The sequence below is a fragment of the Myxine glutinosa genome, chromosome 5 (genome assembly GCF_964187855.1).
Source record: "Myxine glutinosa chromosome 5, kmMyxGlut1.1, whole genome shotgun sequence".
NCBI lineage: Eukaryota > Metazoa > Chordata > Myxini > Myxiniformes > Myxinidae > Myxine > Myxine glutinosa.
The window spans coordinates 15903714-15921636 of NC_136265.1; the positions used below are offsets into that span (position 1 = coordinate 15903714).

Here is a 17923-nt window from a genome sequence, read left to right on the forward strand (position 1 = left end):
CTACCGAGCGCCGGCTTTGTAGTTTCCCTACTTGCCGAAGGAGCACGGCGGGCAACAATTCCTCGCCTTGTGGCCAAACCTGGCGTGGAAATGGCTCCAGGTTTGCGGTGAAGGCGGAGGCCGCGGTTTTCGCGGTGGTGGTGGGCGGGGCGTGGCGGCGGCCACGCGGTGTGCATCAGCCTCGAGATCCACGAGGTGTGGTGCATCAGCATCAGCGTCAGCCCCGGGATCCGCGACGGCCGCAACGAAGCTCGCCCGCGTGTCACACGCTGCGAAAAACTTGTCGGCTTCGACGGCCAGCGTGCGGGGCTCCTTTATCTTGGAACCGGCCAACGCGAGGCGTACCTGGGCCGGTAGCTGGCGTAAAAAGAGCGCCCGGAATAAAAAATCCCATGCTTTGTCCCCCAGTAGCGACAGCATGTGGTCCATTCGGACCGATGGTCGCGTGTCGCCGAGGTCGGGAAGGTCCAGGAGAAGGTCGGCCCGTTCGTCCTCTGTGAGGCCGAATGTGGTGATGAGGCGATGCTTGAGCGCCTCGTACCTGTGGTCAGCCAGTGGGTTCCGCAGGACAGACACGACTCGTGCGGCTGTGCCGGGCCCGAGGGCGGCGATGACGTGGAAATAGCGCGTCTCATCCGCCGTTATGCCACGAAGCTGAAACTGGGCTTCGGCTTGCATGAACCATATCTCCGCCTGAGCTTCCCAAAACTCAGGGAGTTTCACCACTACCGCGTTGCTGCTCGTCATGGCGCGTTCTGTAGTTCAGCGTCGGCGGAACTAGTCGAGGTCACCAATGTAGTGCGGTGCTATGCGCACGACTTGTCTTGCCAATAAAGGAAGCAACAACGATGTAACCACAAGTGTCTTTATTCCACGGATCAAACTATAGCACTGCCGTGCTCGGGGCTGTGAGCCCCGTGTATATCCCGAGGCCACGCCTACCCCTTGGGCGTGGCCGACACCTTCCTGGTGCGCGGAATGATGTCATCGTGCCAGCAAGCCATCGTGTCCGCCACATTATCATCATTTTTGGTCAAAATGCCAGTGACCTTGACCTTTCCATGTGACCTTGACATTTCAATGTGACCTTGACCTCATATGGTGATGAAACACAGTTCATTCGATTTCTGATCATCAGAACTATCAATCGATGTTCAAAACAAGTTTCATTCAGAGTAGGAACTGCTGAGACAGTTAATTAGGACGGCCCTTGCTAATTAGGACGTGAAAACCATGTTAACGAAGTCGAAATTATCTGCCCTTGATCAGACTTCGAAGAGGGGACATATGAAAGGTAATCTGGCCCAAGCTTGGTGACTTCTTCCATGGGTGCACTGTGAGGTCATGTGACGTTGGGTTAAATAATTAAATCCCTTCAGCCTCTGGACGGAGCGCGTATGGCGGATCGCCTAAGTGGAGCTATGTGGGCGGACATTCGCTCCTTTTTATGCCTCCTTTGACGAAGTCGCCGGAGGCATTATGTTTTCAGGCTGTCCGTCCATCCGTGATAGGTTTTCGTTACCGAGATAACTGAAGAAAGGGATCTTAGTCAAACTTGGTGCAGGTATGTATAAAAGGCCCATTCTGTGTTGTGACGTTCATTGTGAACCACGAGGCCATCTGCGTAACAAGGCACTTTCTGCGTTGTGACGTTCATACCAAACCATGAGACCTTCTGCGTGACAAGGACCATTTTGCGTTGTGACTTTCATTGAGCATGACGAGTCCACCTGTGTAACGAGGCCCATTCTGTGCTGTGACGTTCATTGTGAACCACGAGGGCATCTGCGCAACAAGGCACTTTCTGCATTGTGACGTTCATACTAAACCATGAGACCATCTGCGTGACAAGAACCATTCTGCATTGTGACGTTCATTGAGCATGAGGCCACCTGTGTAACGAGGCCCATTCTGTGCTGTGACGTTCATTAAAAACCACGAAACCATCTGCGTGAAAAGGCCCAATCTGCGTTGTGACGTTCATGCCGAACCATGCATGAGACCATCTGCGTGACGAGGCCCAATCTGCGTTGTGACGTTCATACCGAACCATGAGACCATCTGCGTGACGAGGCCCAATCTGCTTTGTGACGTTCATACCGAGCCATGAGACCATCTGTATGACGAGGCCCATTCTGCGTCCCTGTCGGCGTACAATCGCTGTTCGTTTGAGGAATAATGTTCTTCACGGAGGCTTTTGATTTTCGGAATATTTTCGGAGCTTCTTGTGGACAAATAGCTGAAGGTTTCTGTCTGAACAGGAGTCCTTGTTACCCTCGCCAGAAGCATTTGTTACCCTCGCCAGAAGCATTTGTTACCCTCAAGGGAGGCATTGCATTTGAGTCAATTTGTTACTTGGAAAAAACAATAACATTTTGTCAACGATGTTGATCACTCCGGTTTGTGTGTTTGTTTGTCTGTTCGCTCACTTATACTTGTCTACAGGTCACAATTTCAAACCGATCTTCACGAAACTTCACCTAATGGTAGAGTTCGTGGTCCCACAAAATACTATATATTTTTGAGGTGAAAAGGTCAACATAGGCAAAAGGTCAACCACTTTTTCAATTTTTTTAAATCCACAATTTTCATCCGAGTGAAATTGAAAATTGAATGGGATTTACATATCAGCAAACAGGATTCAACCACCAACTATTTTGAGGTCAACATAGGTCAAAAGGTCAACATAGGCCAAAGGTCAACAACTTTTTTCAAATTTCTAAAATCCTCAATTTTCATCCGATTGACTTGAAAATTGAATGGGATTTACAGATCAGCTAACAGAATTCAACCACAAACTATATTTTTGATCAACATCGGTCAAACCGTGAACATAGGCAAAAGGTCAACAACTATTTTCAAATCTCTAAAATCCTCAATTTTCATCCGAATGACTTGAAATCTGAATAGGATTTTCATATCCGCCAACTGAAACCAACCACCAACTATTTTTGAGGTCAGCATAGGCCAAAAGATTAACATAGGCCAAAAGGTCAACATCCGCCAAATTTCTAAAATCCTCAATTTTCATCCGATTGACTTAATTTGAAGAAGATTTGCATATCAGATCACATAATTCAACCACTAAATATTTGTGAAGTCAAAAGGATTCTTGCCCGAGCGCCATTCTACTTTGTCCTCTTTTCCCAAGTGTCGCTCCGTGAGTGATTTTTCATTTGTCTGTCTGTTTGTTTGTTTACTTCCGACACCGAAGGTGGATTCTTCACCATTGAGAGATCGGGTGAAAACCGATATGTAACATGATGTCAAAAGAAGTTATGAATAAACTCGGTGGACGTGTTGGTCAGGTGACAAGAACAATCGATTTTGGTTCAGGTCCGAATCCAGATCCGGCCTATCAGTGGATAGGATACAAAACGTAACCTGTTCACCTGGTGGAGGTATGCCCTATACCGAGTGCCTTGCTTTTCTCTGCAACCGTTGGTCTGATTGACAGAAAATTTTCAGCACAGGTGCGCCCATTTTATGATAATTATGATGTGAAAGGGAAGAGACAATTATGTTGCGAATACAGTAAATTATGTTGTGGTTTTTACGTTAACAACGTTATTGTTGATGTACTGTACGATGGACGCTTCCTTGACGACAATGCACCACGTGGCAACAACGGAGATGCGACGTCACAATAGTCAGGTTTGGTTTAACAAAAATCTGGTAACCTATTAATAATCCCACGTGATCTGTGACGTCACAATAATCGGCTTTAATGCAACAAACAGCTGGTTACGTTACTAGTTCTTTGAACGTTGGCAGGTATCGGACGGTTTTCCTGAAGCACCTGCTATTTTCCGATTACGAAAGAGAATGCATCGAAGGTAACGCGCCTTACACGGTTTTGTTTCTCAACATCAAGTGAATTTAATCTTTTAATGTCGAGTTTAACCATAACTCAGGTGGGACAGGTGTAAAACACATGGACACTGCTCGAACTTCAGGGAAGAAGTCGGTATTTCAAAAAAGTGGATCTGGGGTGAATTAACGGGGGTAGAAAAGATCAATGTTTTGGATGGGGGAAGATAAGAGATGGGGGTGAACAGGTGTTTTAAAGACCTGGAGGGAGGAGTGGGATTGAAGAGAGTGAGGGAGTTAGAACAAGTCAGACGAAACATGGTGGACAGGTTGTTGCTGTCAAGGACGAATTGATTATATTTTGGTGAAGGTCCGAATCCGGATCCGACCTGTCAGTGGGATACAAACCATAAACTGTTCACCTGTGGAGGTATGCGCTCTACCGAGTGCCGTTGTAGTTTTATTTTACCTGGTTTTATGTGTCAGTGGCATTGTGGTGTCGAAATGAAAAAAGATTTGTTGAAATGGAGAATGTATTCATGTTTTCCGGTTTAGCACACCTGTATTACGCTGTGGATGAAAGAAAACTGTTCTTTTTCAGGGAATCAAGACCACAGAGGCCACCAAAGAAGAAGAAGAAACCTACGCTGTGGAACCGTCTGAAGTAAATAATTTCATTCACCCCCATCCCCCCTCCCCCCCCCCCCCCCAACCCCCGCGCCCCCTCCGCACTTTTGAAAACTTGATTTTGGGTTTGTCTACCTCAGGGAATGTACAATAAATTGACTTTTCAATCTTTTTCACCTCAGGCAGATGTTCGGAGGAGACAAAAACAAGGAGCGTTGTGCGGACGTTTCACATCCCATGTGAGTAAGAGAATCACCTTTCAGGACGTCATGACATTTATTGTGCTCGCAATAGAAATGGTATTCCTTTGAGGAAATTAATGTGAATCTTGTCGTGTTTCGATCACATTTTGATCCATAATTATTTTCTATCTATCTATAATTCCAGTAATCTCTGTGTGTATGTTTGTATGTTTGTATGTTTGTATGTTTGTATGTTTGTCTGTGACCGCTGTTTCTCGACAACCACGGGTCCGATATACTTGAAACTTGCCAGGTATATTGCTGGGGACCCGAGGATGTGCCTTTTCAAGGTTTCATATTAATCGGACAAGTAGTTACCGAGCTATGGCGATTTCTTTACCAAACTCCGCAAGCCGTTCGCTTTGGACAAAACCATTTCATGTAAATAGAGGGGGGGGATTGTCACCGTACTCGCAAGCCGTTCGCTTTGGACCAAACCATTTCATGTAAATAGAGGGGGGGGGGGGATTGTCACCGTACTCGCAAGCCGTTCGCTTTGGACCAAACCATTTCATGTAAATAGAGGGGGGGGATTGTCACCGGACTCGCAAGCCGTTCGCTTTGGACCAAACCATTTCATGTAAATAGAGGGGGGGGGATATAATTTTAGATATATATATAGTACGGGCATGTCCTAGTATTATAGATTGGAGGTTTCACGGCTGTGGGATTTCTTTGACGTGCCTCCATCGAGTTGTTTACCTGGGGTGGGAATCTTGATCCAGATATAAAGGGTCATGCGGGTGTTTTGTATGAAGACCGAGTTTATCATATATATATATACACATCAGGAAGAAGATAATTGTTTTTTGATCATTTATTGTTACATATCTTTTCTACCTGTCCCAGCTTGTATAATAATCATAAAAGTAGGACCGTGGGTCCTGAAGCTCACCTGGATCACGAACTACAATCACTCAAACCCCCCACAGACCCTCTCAGACATTGATGTTTTTAATGTCGTGAACAAACTTTCGTACATGGTTGAAGGTTGTGATCAAGTTTCATTGAAATCGTGTGTAGTTTCAGAGAAGAGAGCAAATCCCTTCTTTGGGTGGGTCAAAAATCCCCCGTGGACCCCCACAATGAGCGCAGATTTTGATGTGGTCAATTCACCTTTGTTAGGCATCAGATATGAATCTCATGACCAAGTTTCATCGAAATCGTGTGTTTGGTTCAAGTCATAATGACTGAAGTGTTTACAGACTCACTCACTCACTCACTGACTGACTGGCTGACTTACCTGCAGACGCTGCTCTATCACATAAGCTCACCAGACTAAAGTCCAGGTGAGCTAATAATACACTTGCTTGTCCGTCCGTCTGTGAGTAACATTACGTAACACCCATTGCTTGTTAATTATATTTTTAATCATAATTAATGTCGAGCCTGACTCCACCCACAATTTCAACCTGAAAAATATTATGTCGGGTGGGGTAGAGCAATATCTAGAGTCAGGTAGATCTGAATAGGTAACATGCTTCAACTGTCATGATAGGGAATCTACCTGTAAAAAGTTCTGTGTTTTAGTCCGGTTTGTCGGGTTAAGATGTCTGCTTGTGAACATACCAGGATGTTCGAGTGTTAGATAGTGTAGGGATTAAGAATAAACCCCTGTGTGTCGCACCTGGTAATCAAACCTTTGTCCCTTATGGCAATGCATACAAATATAGACACTTAGATAGGCCCTGTAGTGCAACATTAAATAATTCCCTTCCCTGACAATGACTTCGGAAGAAACAGGCAAGAGGCCAGTTTGGGGCACCACCGCATGGGCCGCAGCCAGCTACACCTTTGGCAGGCCTAGCACCATAGAGTGACACGTGCTGTCACCACGCCACAGGCCTGTGATTCGGTGGAGGGCACTGATTGGGTGGCGTGCCAAGGCTGACGTCACCGCCGCAAGGTTATATCAGGGTGCGCCGAACGACATTTGCGCTCTTGCAGATTGAGTTCTCTCTTGCGCAGCACGTCCCTCTGGCCCTCTTGCACATCCAGCTCGAACCCTTGTGCTTTCTGGCTGTCTCGGGGTGTTTGAAGCTCTTGCGGTCCTTCTTGGTCTTGAGAGGTCCTGGTGGTCGTTGGCTCGCCATCTGCGTGGTGCTTGGAGCGGTGCTTTTGGTGCTTTAGGGCTTCGTGTGCGATCTGTGCTTCTGGAGCCCAGAGTGGTGCACGGACCTCGTGGGCAGTCGACGACGAGCCTGGAGTGGGCGTTGGCCCGGGCCTTCGCGGTGCTTTGGTGTTTGGAGCGAGGGACCTCGTGGTGTGCTTTTGAGCTTGGAGCCAAGTGGGGACGACAGACCACAGACAGATAAGGACGCACCACAGAACATTACACGACGAGACATTCCCTTTCGTAATCCATTCCTGTGTGGCGTATTTGAAGTGCGGTGTGTGGGATCCCAAATTTGGACTTTTATTTGATTACCATCGCGTTTCATTGTTATCGGGTCTGTGAATAAAGCTCTATTTTTGTACATTAAATCTCGTGGTTGTTCGGTTCATTAATCCCCTGCAGGATCGAAGCTGCGGTCGGCACACTCCAGGTAAGCGCTTTTGCCGCAGCTTTCCACTTCCATTCCTCTTCACGCGCTACATAAGTAAAATCCGTGTTTGGTCGTCGCCTCAAGTAAATCCGTTCTGGTTCATCCGCGAGCCCTGGTGATAACCGAAAGGTTCACGCGACAATATCACATGGCCACCATGTTTGTGTTATGCTAAGTGAAAGGCATCATCAGAGGTGTCATATTCACAATCGCCATGATCTCTGTAAGTTTTCCCTTTTGGGCAAAATGAGCAAATTGACCATTAAAAGGATCATCAAATATCCAAGATTGGGGCTGATATGTATCCCAAGCCATATGAAGATAACGGTCCGTATCAGCCTCAGTGAACCAGGCAGGGCTCTGTCGTCTATACACCGCCCAAATAACTGGCATTCCCTCATGCAGGGCTTTTACCGTGGACCTTACTAATACTAATACTAATAATATTAATACTAATAATAATAGGTCAATACTAATATTTCCGACTATTTTGTCTTTAAAAAACTCAAACAAGGACCATGAAACCCAACTCCACGGGGTTTCCGCATATCTCGCGGGATAATTATCAGTTGGACAGGTGACTGTGGTGGCCCATGACATGTAAGAGCTGTTTTTTGAACATGATTTATGTGAAATCCATGATAGCATGATAGAGGAAGGGAAAAGCGTTTAATATTCTGCTGTTTCGTGGAGGTTATGAAGAAATGTGTTATAATCGAGGTGTGGAATGCCCTTTTGCTTTTATGAGCGTGAGGAGGGGAGGACTGAGTTGTGGCTGTGAAGGGGGAGGAGGTACAGGTACATCCTCGACATCGAAAGCGTATTCACTCGTCCACTCGTCTCGCCCAAATTACTTTTGTTCATTTCACACCTTTTCCTGATAATGTTTTATATTCTGTGGCGTGTTGTGTCGGGGACATTGCAGCGTCAGTTGGGAAAAGAAAAGATTTGTTGAAATGGAGAATGTATTCATGGTTTCCGGTTCAGCACACCTGTATTTAGCTGTGGATGAAAGAACACTGTTTTTTCAGGAAATCAAAGATGTTTCCATCTTCAATCAAAGACGCGGATTTGAACTGCTCACCACCACAGACGCCACCAAAGAAGAAGAAACGCACCCTTTGGAAGCGTGTGAAGTAAATAATTTCATTCACCCCCCTCCGCACTTTTGAAAACTTGATTTTGGATATATCTACCTCAGGGAATGTACAAGAAATTGACTTTTTAATCTCTTTCAACTTAGGCACATGTTCGGAGGTGACAAAAATAAGGACCGTTATAAGAAACAGCAGCGAGCTGGTGAGTTTTGAAAATATATATTTTCTTACAATAAATTATTAGTTATCTCAGTTGCAAGTATTTTGCATGCATTTGGATGTTTAAGCACCTTCAGGAGAAGAGACATGGAAATGGTTGCTGTTACCTCCACCACCGAAGGTGGATGGAGTCGGTGGAAGACAGAAAGACCACCAACCTGCCTGCGGTGAGAGAGAGAAAGGCCCTCAGAATCAGCTTCATCATGGGAGATTCCAATGATTCTGAAAGCTTTGGTTTTAACAGCGTGAAGCCGGGCTAGGTGTGAGGCAGGAGCACCGGCCCAGAGGGGAGAGCAGTATTCCATTGAGCTGCGGATGAAAGCTTTGTATGTGGTGAGGACCTCAGGTGTGCCAAGAAAAGACTGCGGAACGGAGGATACCCAGTTGCCGACTGGCTTTGGAGGCCAGCTTAGAAATGTGGTTTTGGCAGATGTCCTTGATCAAAAGAGAAGGTGAAGAGAACAGAGGCAGGGTGAGAAAGAGCTTCCAGAGCTCTATATGTAGAAAGCAGAGCAGGGTTTTAGGACCCGTGGGCTGATGCCGCCTGGTCCAGTTGTAGAACCAGAGTCGAGGTTTGACAGAAACTTCTTCACCTTGTCAGGAGAGAGGGACACAGGGTCCAGGAGCAGCTGGGTTCGACTGGGTAAGTAGGTACAGAGAGAGATGGGTTTTACCAGACACCACCAGGATTTGGAGGAGGGAGACAGGTTTGAGAGTTCAGTCTTGAGAGTAGAGAGATATTGTTTCCTCGCTCTCCTGAAGGTAGACACACACTTGTTCCGGGCTTTGTGGAAGGAACGGAGATTGCCTTCCGTTGGATTTGCCTTCCATGAGGAGAAGGCAAGTTGTTTCTGAACAACTGCCTCACCACAAGTTTCAGTGTACCATGGACGGGAGGAAGGGTATAACAACTGAAGACGAGATGGGATAAATCTGTGCATGAGAGAGAGCAAATTTCTTTTGAAGAATTCCCAGAATGAGTTGATGTCAGAGACAGTAGAGATGGGAGACCAGTCCAGATGTTTGATGGTTGCTTGAAGAATCCATGTTCCATCCATGTTTCATGAAATCAAATTGGTGCTTCGCAGGTCGGGCGTTTGGTCACAGGTGTGCAGTCCATAAAATGAACCTTTTGCTGGATTTCCCGTCTGATGGCATTATTTTGGAGACATTAGACATCCCGCGGTGTCTTTCATGAAGAGTTGGCAAATTATCACCGACACCCGAAACAAATTACAAATTCCTGTCTTTACCACCTTCAATCATGTCAGGCCTAGCAAACTGGTTCCTGAAAGACTCGAGCCAATATTGCATGTTCTGAGCACAGGACCTTTTACTCAGGGACATGGTATATGAACAGCTGGCTGGCCAAGAAGAAGAAGAAGAAGAAGAAGAATAAATCATGAAAATGACGTCTAATTTCCATAACACACACACACACACACACACACACACACACACACACACACACACACACACCACACACACACACACACGTATTGTGTTGATTTTTGCTTCATTTTTGAAGGTGATTTGGACCATTCCTCCAAGCAGAAAACAAAGACTGTGAAAATTCAGGATCATGACCTGGTAAGCAAGATATTGGATCTCCTACAATGTTGTGCAAAAGCATGAGTCCACTTAAATCGATGCCAAACATTCTCCAATCACAAATGCAAACACTAATTTGTCATATTATATAAGCTATGCAGGGGCGAATCCAGTCGGGTGGGGCACACCTGGGCCGCCTCCCCCCACAAATGCCCCACCTCCAATAAAAAGCGATCATTTCTTTTCACATGTATTGAGGTGGCATCACCCGATATTCCTCAAACCACAGCTGATGTTGACCATAGCGTTCAACATATGTGTTTCATACGTTCAACATTGTAACAGTTCAACATGTAACCGCAAAACCATAATTCTGATTGAAGGTCACATCCACCACGTCAAATCATGTTCAATATGTCAGACAATGATTTGTTTTGATCATTATGTCACTTATTTAATTGCATACAATGTCTGCTATTCATTCATATTCATTCATTCCTTCATATTGCAATGTCTGCTCTTCATTCAATTCGATTTTTATGATGAGACAAAAATTTAAATAAATGTTGAGGTTTGAGGAAACGTTTTTTCATTGGAGTACTTTTTTTCAGAGTACTTAGAGTACTTCATTACAGTACTTAGAAGCAAGCTTTGCGGAATATCCCACCATTCACACTGTAAACATAGCTTTGCAGGATGTTCCACCATTCACACTGTAAACATTGCTTCATGGGAATATCCCACCAGCTGCTCAACACATAATCCCCCATGAGTTACTGTACAGAAATAAAACATTCCACCACATGCATCAGTGCAAATTGCTGCCCCCATTTTCTCCATTGAAACATTTACCAGACATGCGCAGATTTTCCTTGACATTTACAAAATTTTCCTCGACATTCACGGGATTTTCCTCGACATCTGCGGGATTTGCCGAGACATTCATGGATTTTCCACGAATCAGGAACTGCCGGGAACCTATTCCCCCTTTTCCCATTGAAACAATGCCCCCACATTTGTGGTTCCAACATTTGCAGCATTTTCCAGGAACATATCCCGTGCGAATGTCGGGGCCCGATTGCACTGAAGTTATTTTTGAACAACAGTATGATGATTTTTGAGTTGATGTGAAAATTATAATTTAATCACAGCTGCATTATTTTTCTCCTATCCCATATTCGCAAAGGTGGCTTTGCTGGGTAACGCGGAGTCGCTTTGTGTCAGGAATATGAAGCCAAAGGGAGGAGGGGGAACGGATAGTGGGGAGTGGAGAGGAGGAGGAGATGGATGGGAAGGGGAAAAGGGTGGGGGCAAGAGAGAGGGGAGAGTGAGAAAGGAGGAGGGTGGGGGAAAGTGAAGCCTCATCACATGTCGCTAAAATGTACACTCCAGGAAGGAGGATTGGTGCGAGGAGTGGAGTGGAGTGGGAGGGAGAGAGGGAGGGGGAGGGTGGGGAAAGGTGGGAGAGAGAAAGAGAGATGTAGGAAAGATGGAAGGGGGACGGGAGGGAGAGGTGGGGGAGAGACAGGGAGGTGTCGGAGAGAAGGAGGGGAGGGTGGGGAGAGGTGGGGGAGAGAGACGGAGGTGTAGGAAGGAAGGAGGGGGAGGGTGGGGAAAGGTGGGGGAGGGAGAGGGGTGGGGGAGAGAGAGAGGGGAGGGAGAAAGGAGGAGGGGAGGGCGAAGATGTCACTATACTGTAATCAAAACTGAACCAATTCTCACCAAATTCGCTTTCCCGGGGTCTTTATCAACCTCAGCGACTATGAAAACAGAAATCAAATCGGAGTTAAAATGAGTCTGTGATGTCCTGAAGAACATTTGGAGCCATCACGATAACAATGACAAAAAGAGAGAATAATGCGGCTTCTGAATGTCTTACGTTAGGTCATTAAAGGTTGTATATTTGTCAAATTTAAACAGATTTTCATCAAATTTGTTTTAGTTGAGTATGGAATCGCTCCCGCGACCACCAAAAAGGAAAAAAAATTCAAATCAGATTGAAAATAAACCCGTGAGGCCGTTCAAAGCAGTGAAGGAAAAGGGCAATGATCGTCATCATTTCCCATGTTAAATCCTTGAGGTATTATACTTTGGTCTGGTGTAGAAATTAACAGAAGGACGGGTAAACGGCGGGAGTAACCATTTTCTTTGTGGTGGGATTGACTCTCTGACACTCCACCCATCCTACCTTCACTCTCTCCCTTCCCCTCCCCTCCCCTGCACTCTGTTGGAGGTCGACATGTACGTATACAAAGTTTGGGGCCGCTATGTTTCATGGTTTTGGAGTTATGAAGGACACATACACACGCGCACACACACACATGCACACACACACACACACACACACTCACACACACACACGCTGCCTTTTATTATTATAATAGAAGCATTGTTGTGAACTTTTGTTTGTGCCTTTATCAGATTGGGGACTGGATGGTCATCTCCAAAATTGGACAAGGTGGACTTGGAAAAGTTTATAAAGCGAAGAACATCAAGTCTGCAGTCGAGGTACAAACTTGTGGTATACTTTCTGTCTTCCTTTCACTTTCTGGGAGCTGGAACAGCTCGTGGGAGAGCGATATAGAACACGGTGGAGGGACACGACGGAGGGCACACGGAAGAATGGAATGGGGAGATTCTCCTGCATCTGAATTGGTCTCCTTTATTTCTGTCTCGACGAAAGATGCTTTTTCCTTCGACTTGCAGCTCCACATCATTCCTGTGGAAGATTCCATCATAGATGTAATTACAATGAACAAACCAGAACGGCACTTGATAGAGCGCCTACCTTCACCAGGCCCATTGATAGGCCGGATCGGACCTGAACCAAAATATAATTGGCTTGTTCTTGTCACCAAACCAACTCATCCACCAAAGAAACAATAATGATGTCATGGACAGCACAATACTTGCGAAATACATGAAACAAATTTCTCCTCAAAAATATTTTGGTTGTTGAATTTATTGACTTGATATTCAAGTCCTCTTCAAATTTCAAGTCAATCAGATGCAAATTGAGGATCTTCGAAATTCCACGTGAGTTGATCTTTCACCTATGTTGACCTTTTAGTCTGTGTTGACACCTCAGAAATAATTGGTTGTTGAATTCAATGACCAAATAAGCACATAAGATGAAAATTGATGATTTTAGAAATTCGGCGTATGTTGACCTTTTGGCCGATGTTGACCTCATAAAGAATTGGTGGTTGAGTTCAGTGACCTATTATGAAATCAAATTCAGTGACAAATCCTCTTGAAATTCAAAATCAATCAGATGAAAATTGAAGATTTTTCAAAATTGGACCTAAGTTGTTGATCTTTGGTTTATTTTGACCTCAAAAACAAAAGGCTTATTGTTTGGGACGAACTGGAGCCTTTAAGTGAAGTTTTGTGAAGATCGGTTTAAAATTGTGACCTGTAGATGATTGATAGACAGGCAGACAGACAGAAAGAATAACGTACGCGACCAGCCAATACACAGTGCTGCACTTGAAAAATCTTCGATTTTCACAAGTAACAAACAAGAAAGATGTAAAGACAGTGAAGGTAGGCCGGCGTTCCACGCGACATCAGAACCTTCCCTTTCACTCTTCTTGAAATCTTCCTGTCTGCCATTCCACGCTCCACCCTCCTCCACGCATTCGTACCCACCTGAATCCTCTTCCGCACCTCTGCCTCTGACTTACCATCCCCGCTCACTGTTCCCCCCAGATACTCAAACCTATTTCCTGGTCTGATCTCTTTCCCCTCCAACCTGATATTCAATTATCTTCTCTGCTGCCCATCCCACATCACCTCCATCTTCTCGTGGAGATGATGCAAATCCTCAATGTAAATGTGTGTCATGTAGCGCCACCTCCAGGTGGGAGAGGGTATTACAAGTCACACTCTTTGCAGTGCAGTATACTACAGCAGTGTTCCTGTGTCCACCTTTTCCAGTGCATTGAGGTGTTTTGGTATTTTAGAGAGGTATTTTGAATCACACATTTGATTAAGGATAGTAACATGAACTCCTTGGCTGCTACACAAATATCATATATTGTAATCGTTTTTCCACATTGTAGATATGTCTTAGGTGTTATCATGTGGACCTTTTGTTTTCTCTTTCAGGTTGCTTTGAAGAAAGCGATATATGTGGAGGAGAACGCCGACGTAAGTTTGTGTGAATGTGGAGATAACTGTGTTTTAACTGCTGAACCAACAGTTCAATGTACCTCGGAACTGTCTTGATGGAACTTTTGTCTGTACTGGATCTTTGTCGATTGGCCCATGATGATGTGAGCCCCACTGTGAGTTACAACTTTGTGGGTGCAGCTATGGGGTAAGTTTACCTTTTATATAGGTTATTTTCTTGTCTTCTTTTGTAGCTCTTGGAAGAAGCTGAGATGATGCGGAGACTTCATCATCCACACATTGGTAAGTGTGGATTTCACTCAAACTTCTAGACAGGTGGAGATATAAGGAATTATAACACCCCAAGGCATTTTTTGTTACAAGTCATCTTATCATCTTTTCAAGACAATTCGGGTATGATGAATTCAAAAATCGCTGTTCCCAACAAATATTTGGTCATTAAGGGCCCAAAAATGGCGTATCAAAGATGGCCGCCCAAAACACCTTTTTTCGGAGATAAGTCCTGAATGCAATTGAATCTGTGGCTCTCATCGTATTTGGACTTGTTTCAATTCTGCTAAAAATAGAGCGGGGGAACAAATATACAATCACCAGACTACAAAAGAGTGAAATTACACATTTGAACGTCTTTATTTACACCAAAATTAAGCCTCTCTGGCATGGGATGTGGTCCATACAAGTAGTGTCCATATTGTGGCACCATGAATGACTATAATGACACACATTTTCACTCTGTTGATATACGTCTAAATATTGGGCAAAATTGGGTTTAGAAGATGTTGTATTGTGATTTGTCATATCTCAAAAGTTGAATATGCTGCCAACAAGCGGTTCTTTGATCTTCACGCTTTCTGCAATTGCATGTCCAGGCAATACTATTAAATTACTGTGCAGCATTGTCTTCCTTCAGTTGTCATTGTTCACTGTGATTGTACGTAGCAAGTCTACGTCAACAGCTATTTACCTCTCTGTTCAGACAATTACAACAAAAACGGTATCCCGATGATTATAAATAATGATGTAATTTCCCAAAAAATAATAAATACAAAAAAAACGTCGTTTACTTGGCTTCCGATTCTCGAGAACGTTAACAGAGCCTGGTCCCCTCTGCCACGCAGCCACCTAGGTGGCATGAAAGGTATTTTTTGCCATCGAGCGTCTCATCACAGATATCAATGTTGTCAGCAGTGAAGTGAACAAACCTTCCCGGCTGAAGGTTAGGTGGGATGACCGCACCGTTGGCCTGGTTCATGGTACTCAGAGTGTATTCCGCCAGTGCTGTGTCTATCTGAAGTGTCTGATCATAGTTTATAATATGTCCAGCTTTAGAAAAGAGGTTGACCAATTGTTTTGACCGTGTTTGTTGGTGGAGAGCACATCCCAATCCTATGTGTTTGGGAGTCATCTTTTGACCACCACTGACATTGAAGACAATGTCTGGTGAAATACTCAGGACCTTTGTTTGTACTCCACTCTCGTCATCCGGGACAGGGTCATCATCATTAGTCTTGTCTCGAAGTTTCTGTCCTCCAAATAATAACCCCAGAAACATATAAAGGCTGTCAGGAATACACTCCATCGCATTATCCTCATTCACACAGAATCCCGCATGGCCTGCTTGGCTGGTAATATCCCCACGTATCTTCAGTGCCACATGAATGAGTGACAAGACATCATCTTCAGCTTTGTATATTGGCATAGTTAGAAGGTCGCCTGGGTCTCCTGAATCGGCAAGTTCGGCTAGAGGTATGTGTGTGGACTTTAGAGGTATAACCAGGGTTCGGTTATCACGAGGTCCATGGTGAAGCGATGGGATGAGTTCAACAACGTCCCCGATGCCGGACAGAAGTTTTTCCCTAAATGATGCCCTATGACTTATGTATGAGGCTGGAATCTAGGTCCCAGATTCTTCTGCTAGGACACAGTATCGGTTCCAAACCTCTGACATTTCAAGGACATGGCCCTTTTCAGCTGCATATCTCAGCTCCTTGAAGAGCCAACTCAAAGCAATGTCCACATGTTTAGTTTCCGTCCGAGTCTTGGCAACTGGTCGGTTGAATTCCACTAGGCATGGTAGGTGATATCTTCCATCAGCGGCAATGAGATCAGCTACTCCAGCAAATCTGATTCTCAGTTTTTGGTCGTAGTGTGCATTTTCCAGAATATGGTTGCTCAAATTGAATGTTGCAACCAATCTGGTCTTCTGTTTTCGATGTATCTTCTGACAAAAAACGCACAAATTCCAGTCAACAACCGCCTCCATACTCCTACGGGAAGTGGTGGACTCCTGTGTTTTTGAAGCTACAGTCTCGGTTGATGCTGATGTCATTTGGGACAGCTTTTCCATAGCTGTCTGTCACCTTTTGATTTTGCAACTGTCTGTGAATTGGGCAGAGCAGTTTCTATGCCAAACAACTTCAGTCAAATCCACAGAATCCTGAACGTTTTCGAGACGGTCAATTGTTTCTGTATTCTTGACAGCTCGATATTTTCTTCTACTGGTGGCTGCGTCGCGAAGTCTTCCCAAGCCATACTCAGTTGCTGGACGAGGTTCTTCTTTGCCTGAAGCTTGACATATGATGCATAGACTAAAAGCCACCATAGCTGTGCGTTTCAGTCGTAATACAGGTTCCATCTTCTTACATTGTCGTTAAAAGGACAAAATAAACCTGCAAAACATAGATATATGTATAACTAAGATTTAAAGAAACCATATGTAACTAGAACGCCACTCGGTACAGCGCATACTCCCGCCGTGGGTCAAGTTGGAATAGTACGATTTCACAAAAGTTTGAGGGAGTCGTTCAGTGACAACACAAGACAACACAAGACAACACAAGACAGACACTGCACAGATATATATTTAGAATATATAGAAGATAATGTTAAAAAAAAAACAAGGCAATTTCACGAACATTTTCGGATTCAGCGTTCAATTCTATATAGGTGAGTGTATTTTGAGGCATGTGTGACTTCAAATAAAATTGTAAGCCAGGAAAAACGTTCGTTTCATTCCTTAGGGATACAACATGTAAAACTGGCCCAAACGTGAAAACAAAACTCGCTCATTTTAAGTCGTACAAGCTAATGCGACCACTCATTCTTCTGGGAAGAATCCCGTGCACATGCTTGTCACACTTATAACTCACCTAAGTCTTTATAAGTTCATCAAATACTGACACCGCGATTGACATTCGCCGAGGTAAATGACAAATGTTGATATCTCTTTTGAGGTAAAAAAAAACAAAAAAACATTTTAAGCATTATACGTATCAAACGATACATTTTATGAAACGGGAAAACTGAATATACACTTTGGTGGTTTTAAAATGACAGAATGTCTTTATTAGGAAAAAAAAAAAAGAACCTTGAAGACGACGCTGCTAACAAAATACACCGCTCTAACGCATAACCACGAGTTTAAACTACATTTACAACAAATATGAAAACTATTTTCATATCACAATGTTAAATATAGAATATATAGAAGTTAATGTTAAAACAAAATGAGCCCTACCTTCCGATGGTAAACAATCCTTCAAAAAATTCCTGGATCCGGAATAATATCCTGAGCTTCACCAAAAACTATTCGATTCTTTCTTATCCCAAGGGCAATCATCCCACCAACTTTCATCCAAATCCGTTCAGAACCTTTCCAGAAATCTTGTTCACAAACACAAAAACACACACACACGGA

The 17923-nt window shown here is 44.4% G+C and overlaps 2 protein-coding genes across 2 annotated transcripts in view; both read left to right on the forward strand.

Annotated features, from left to right (window-relative positions):
- Window positions 1-3730: 3730 nt before the first annotated feature.
- On the forward strand, window positions 3731-14322 carry LOC137428727 (uncharacterized). The gene is made up of 8 exons (XM_068118625.2): window positions 3731-3836; window positions 4412-4474; window positions 4620-4676; window positions 8257-8361; window positions 8469-8524; window positions 10070-10131; window positions 12514-12600; window positions 14203-14322. Exons 1-8 carry the CDS (start codon window positions 3826-3828, stop codon window positions 14320-14322), a joined length of 561 nt encoding a protein of 186 aa, XP_067974726.2. The 5' UTR covers window positions 3731-3825.
- A 143-nt stretch (window positions 14323-14465) lies between these two features.
- LOC137428774 (5'-AMP-activated protein kinase catalytic subunit alpha-1-like) overlaps window positions 14466-17923 on the forward strand; it is a 44222-nt gene continuing 40764 nt past the window's right edge. The window contains exon 1 of the mRNA XM_078777154.1: window positions 14466-14508. Coding sequence (XP_078633280.1) covers window positions 14478-14508 — 31 coding nt within the window. The 5' untranslated portion in view covers window positions 14466-14477. The remainder of the gene's footprint in view (window positions 14509-17923) is intronic.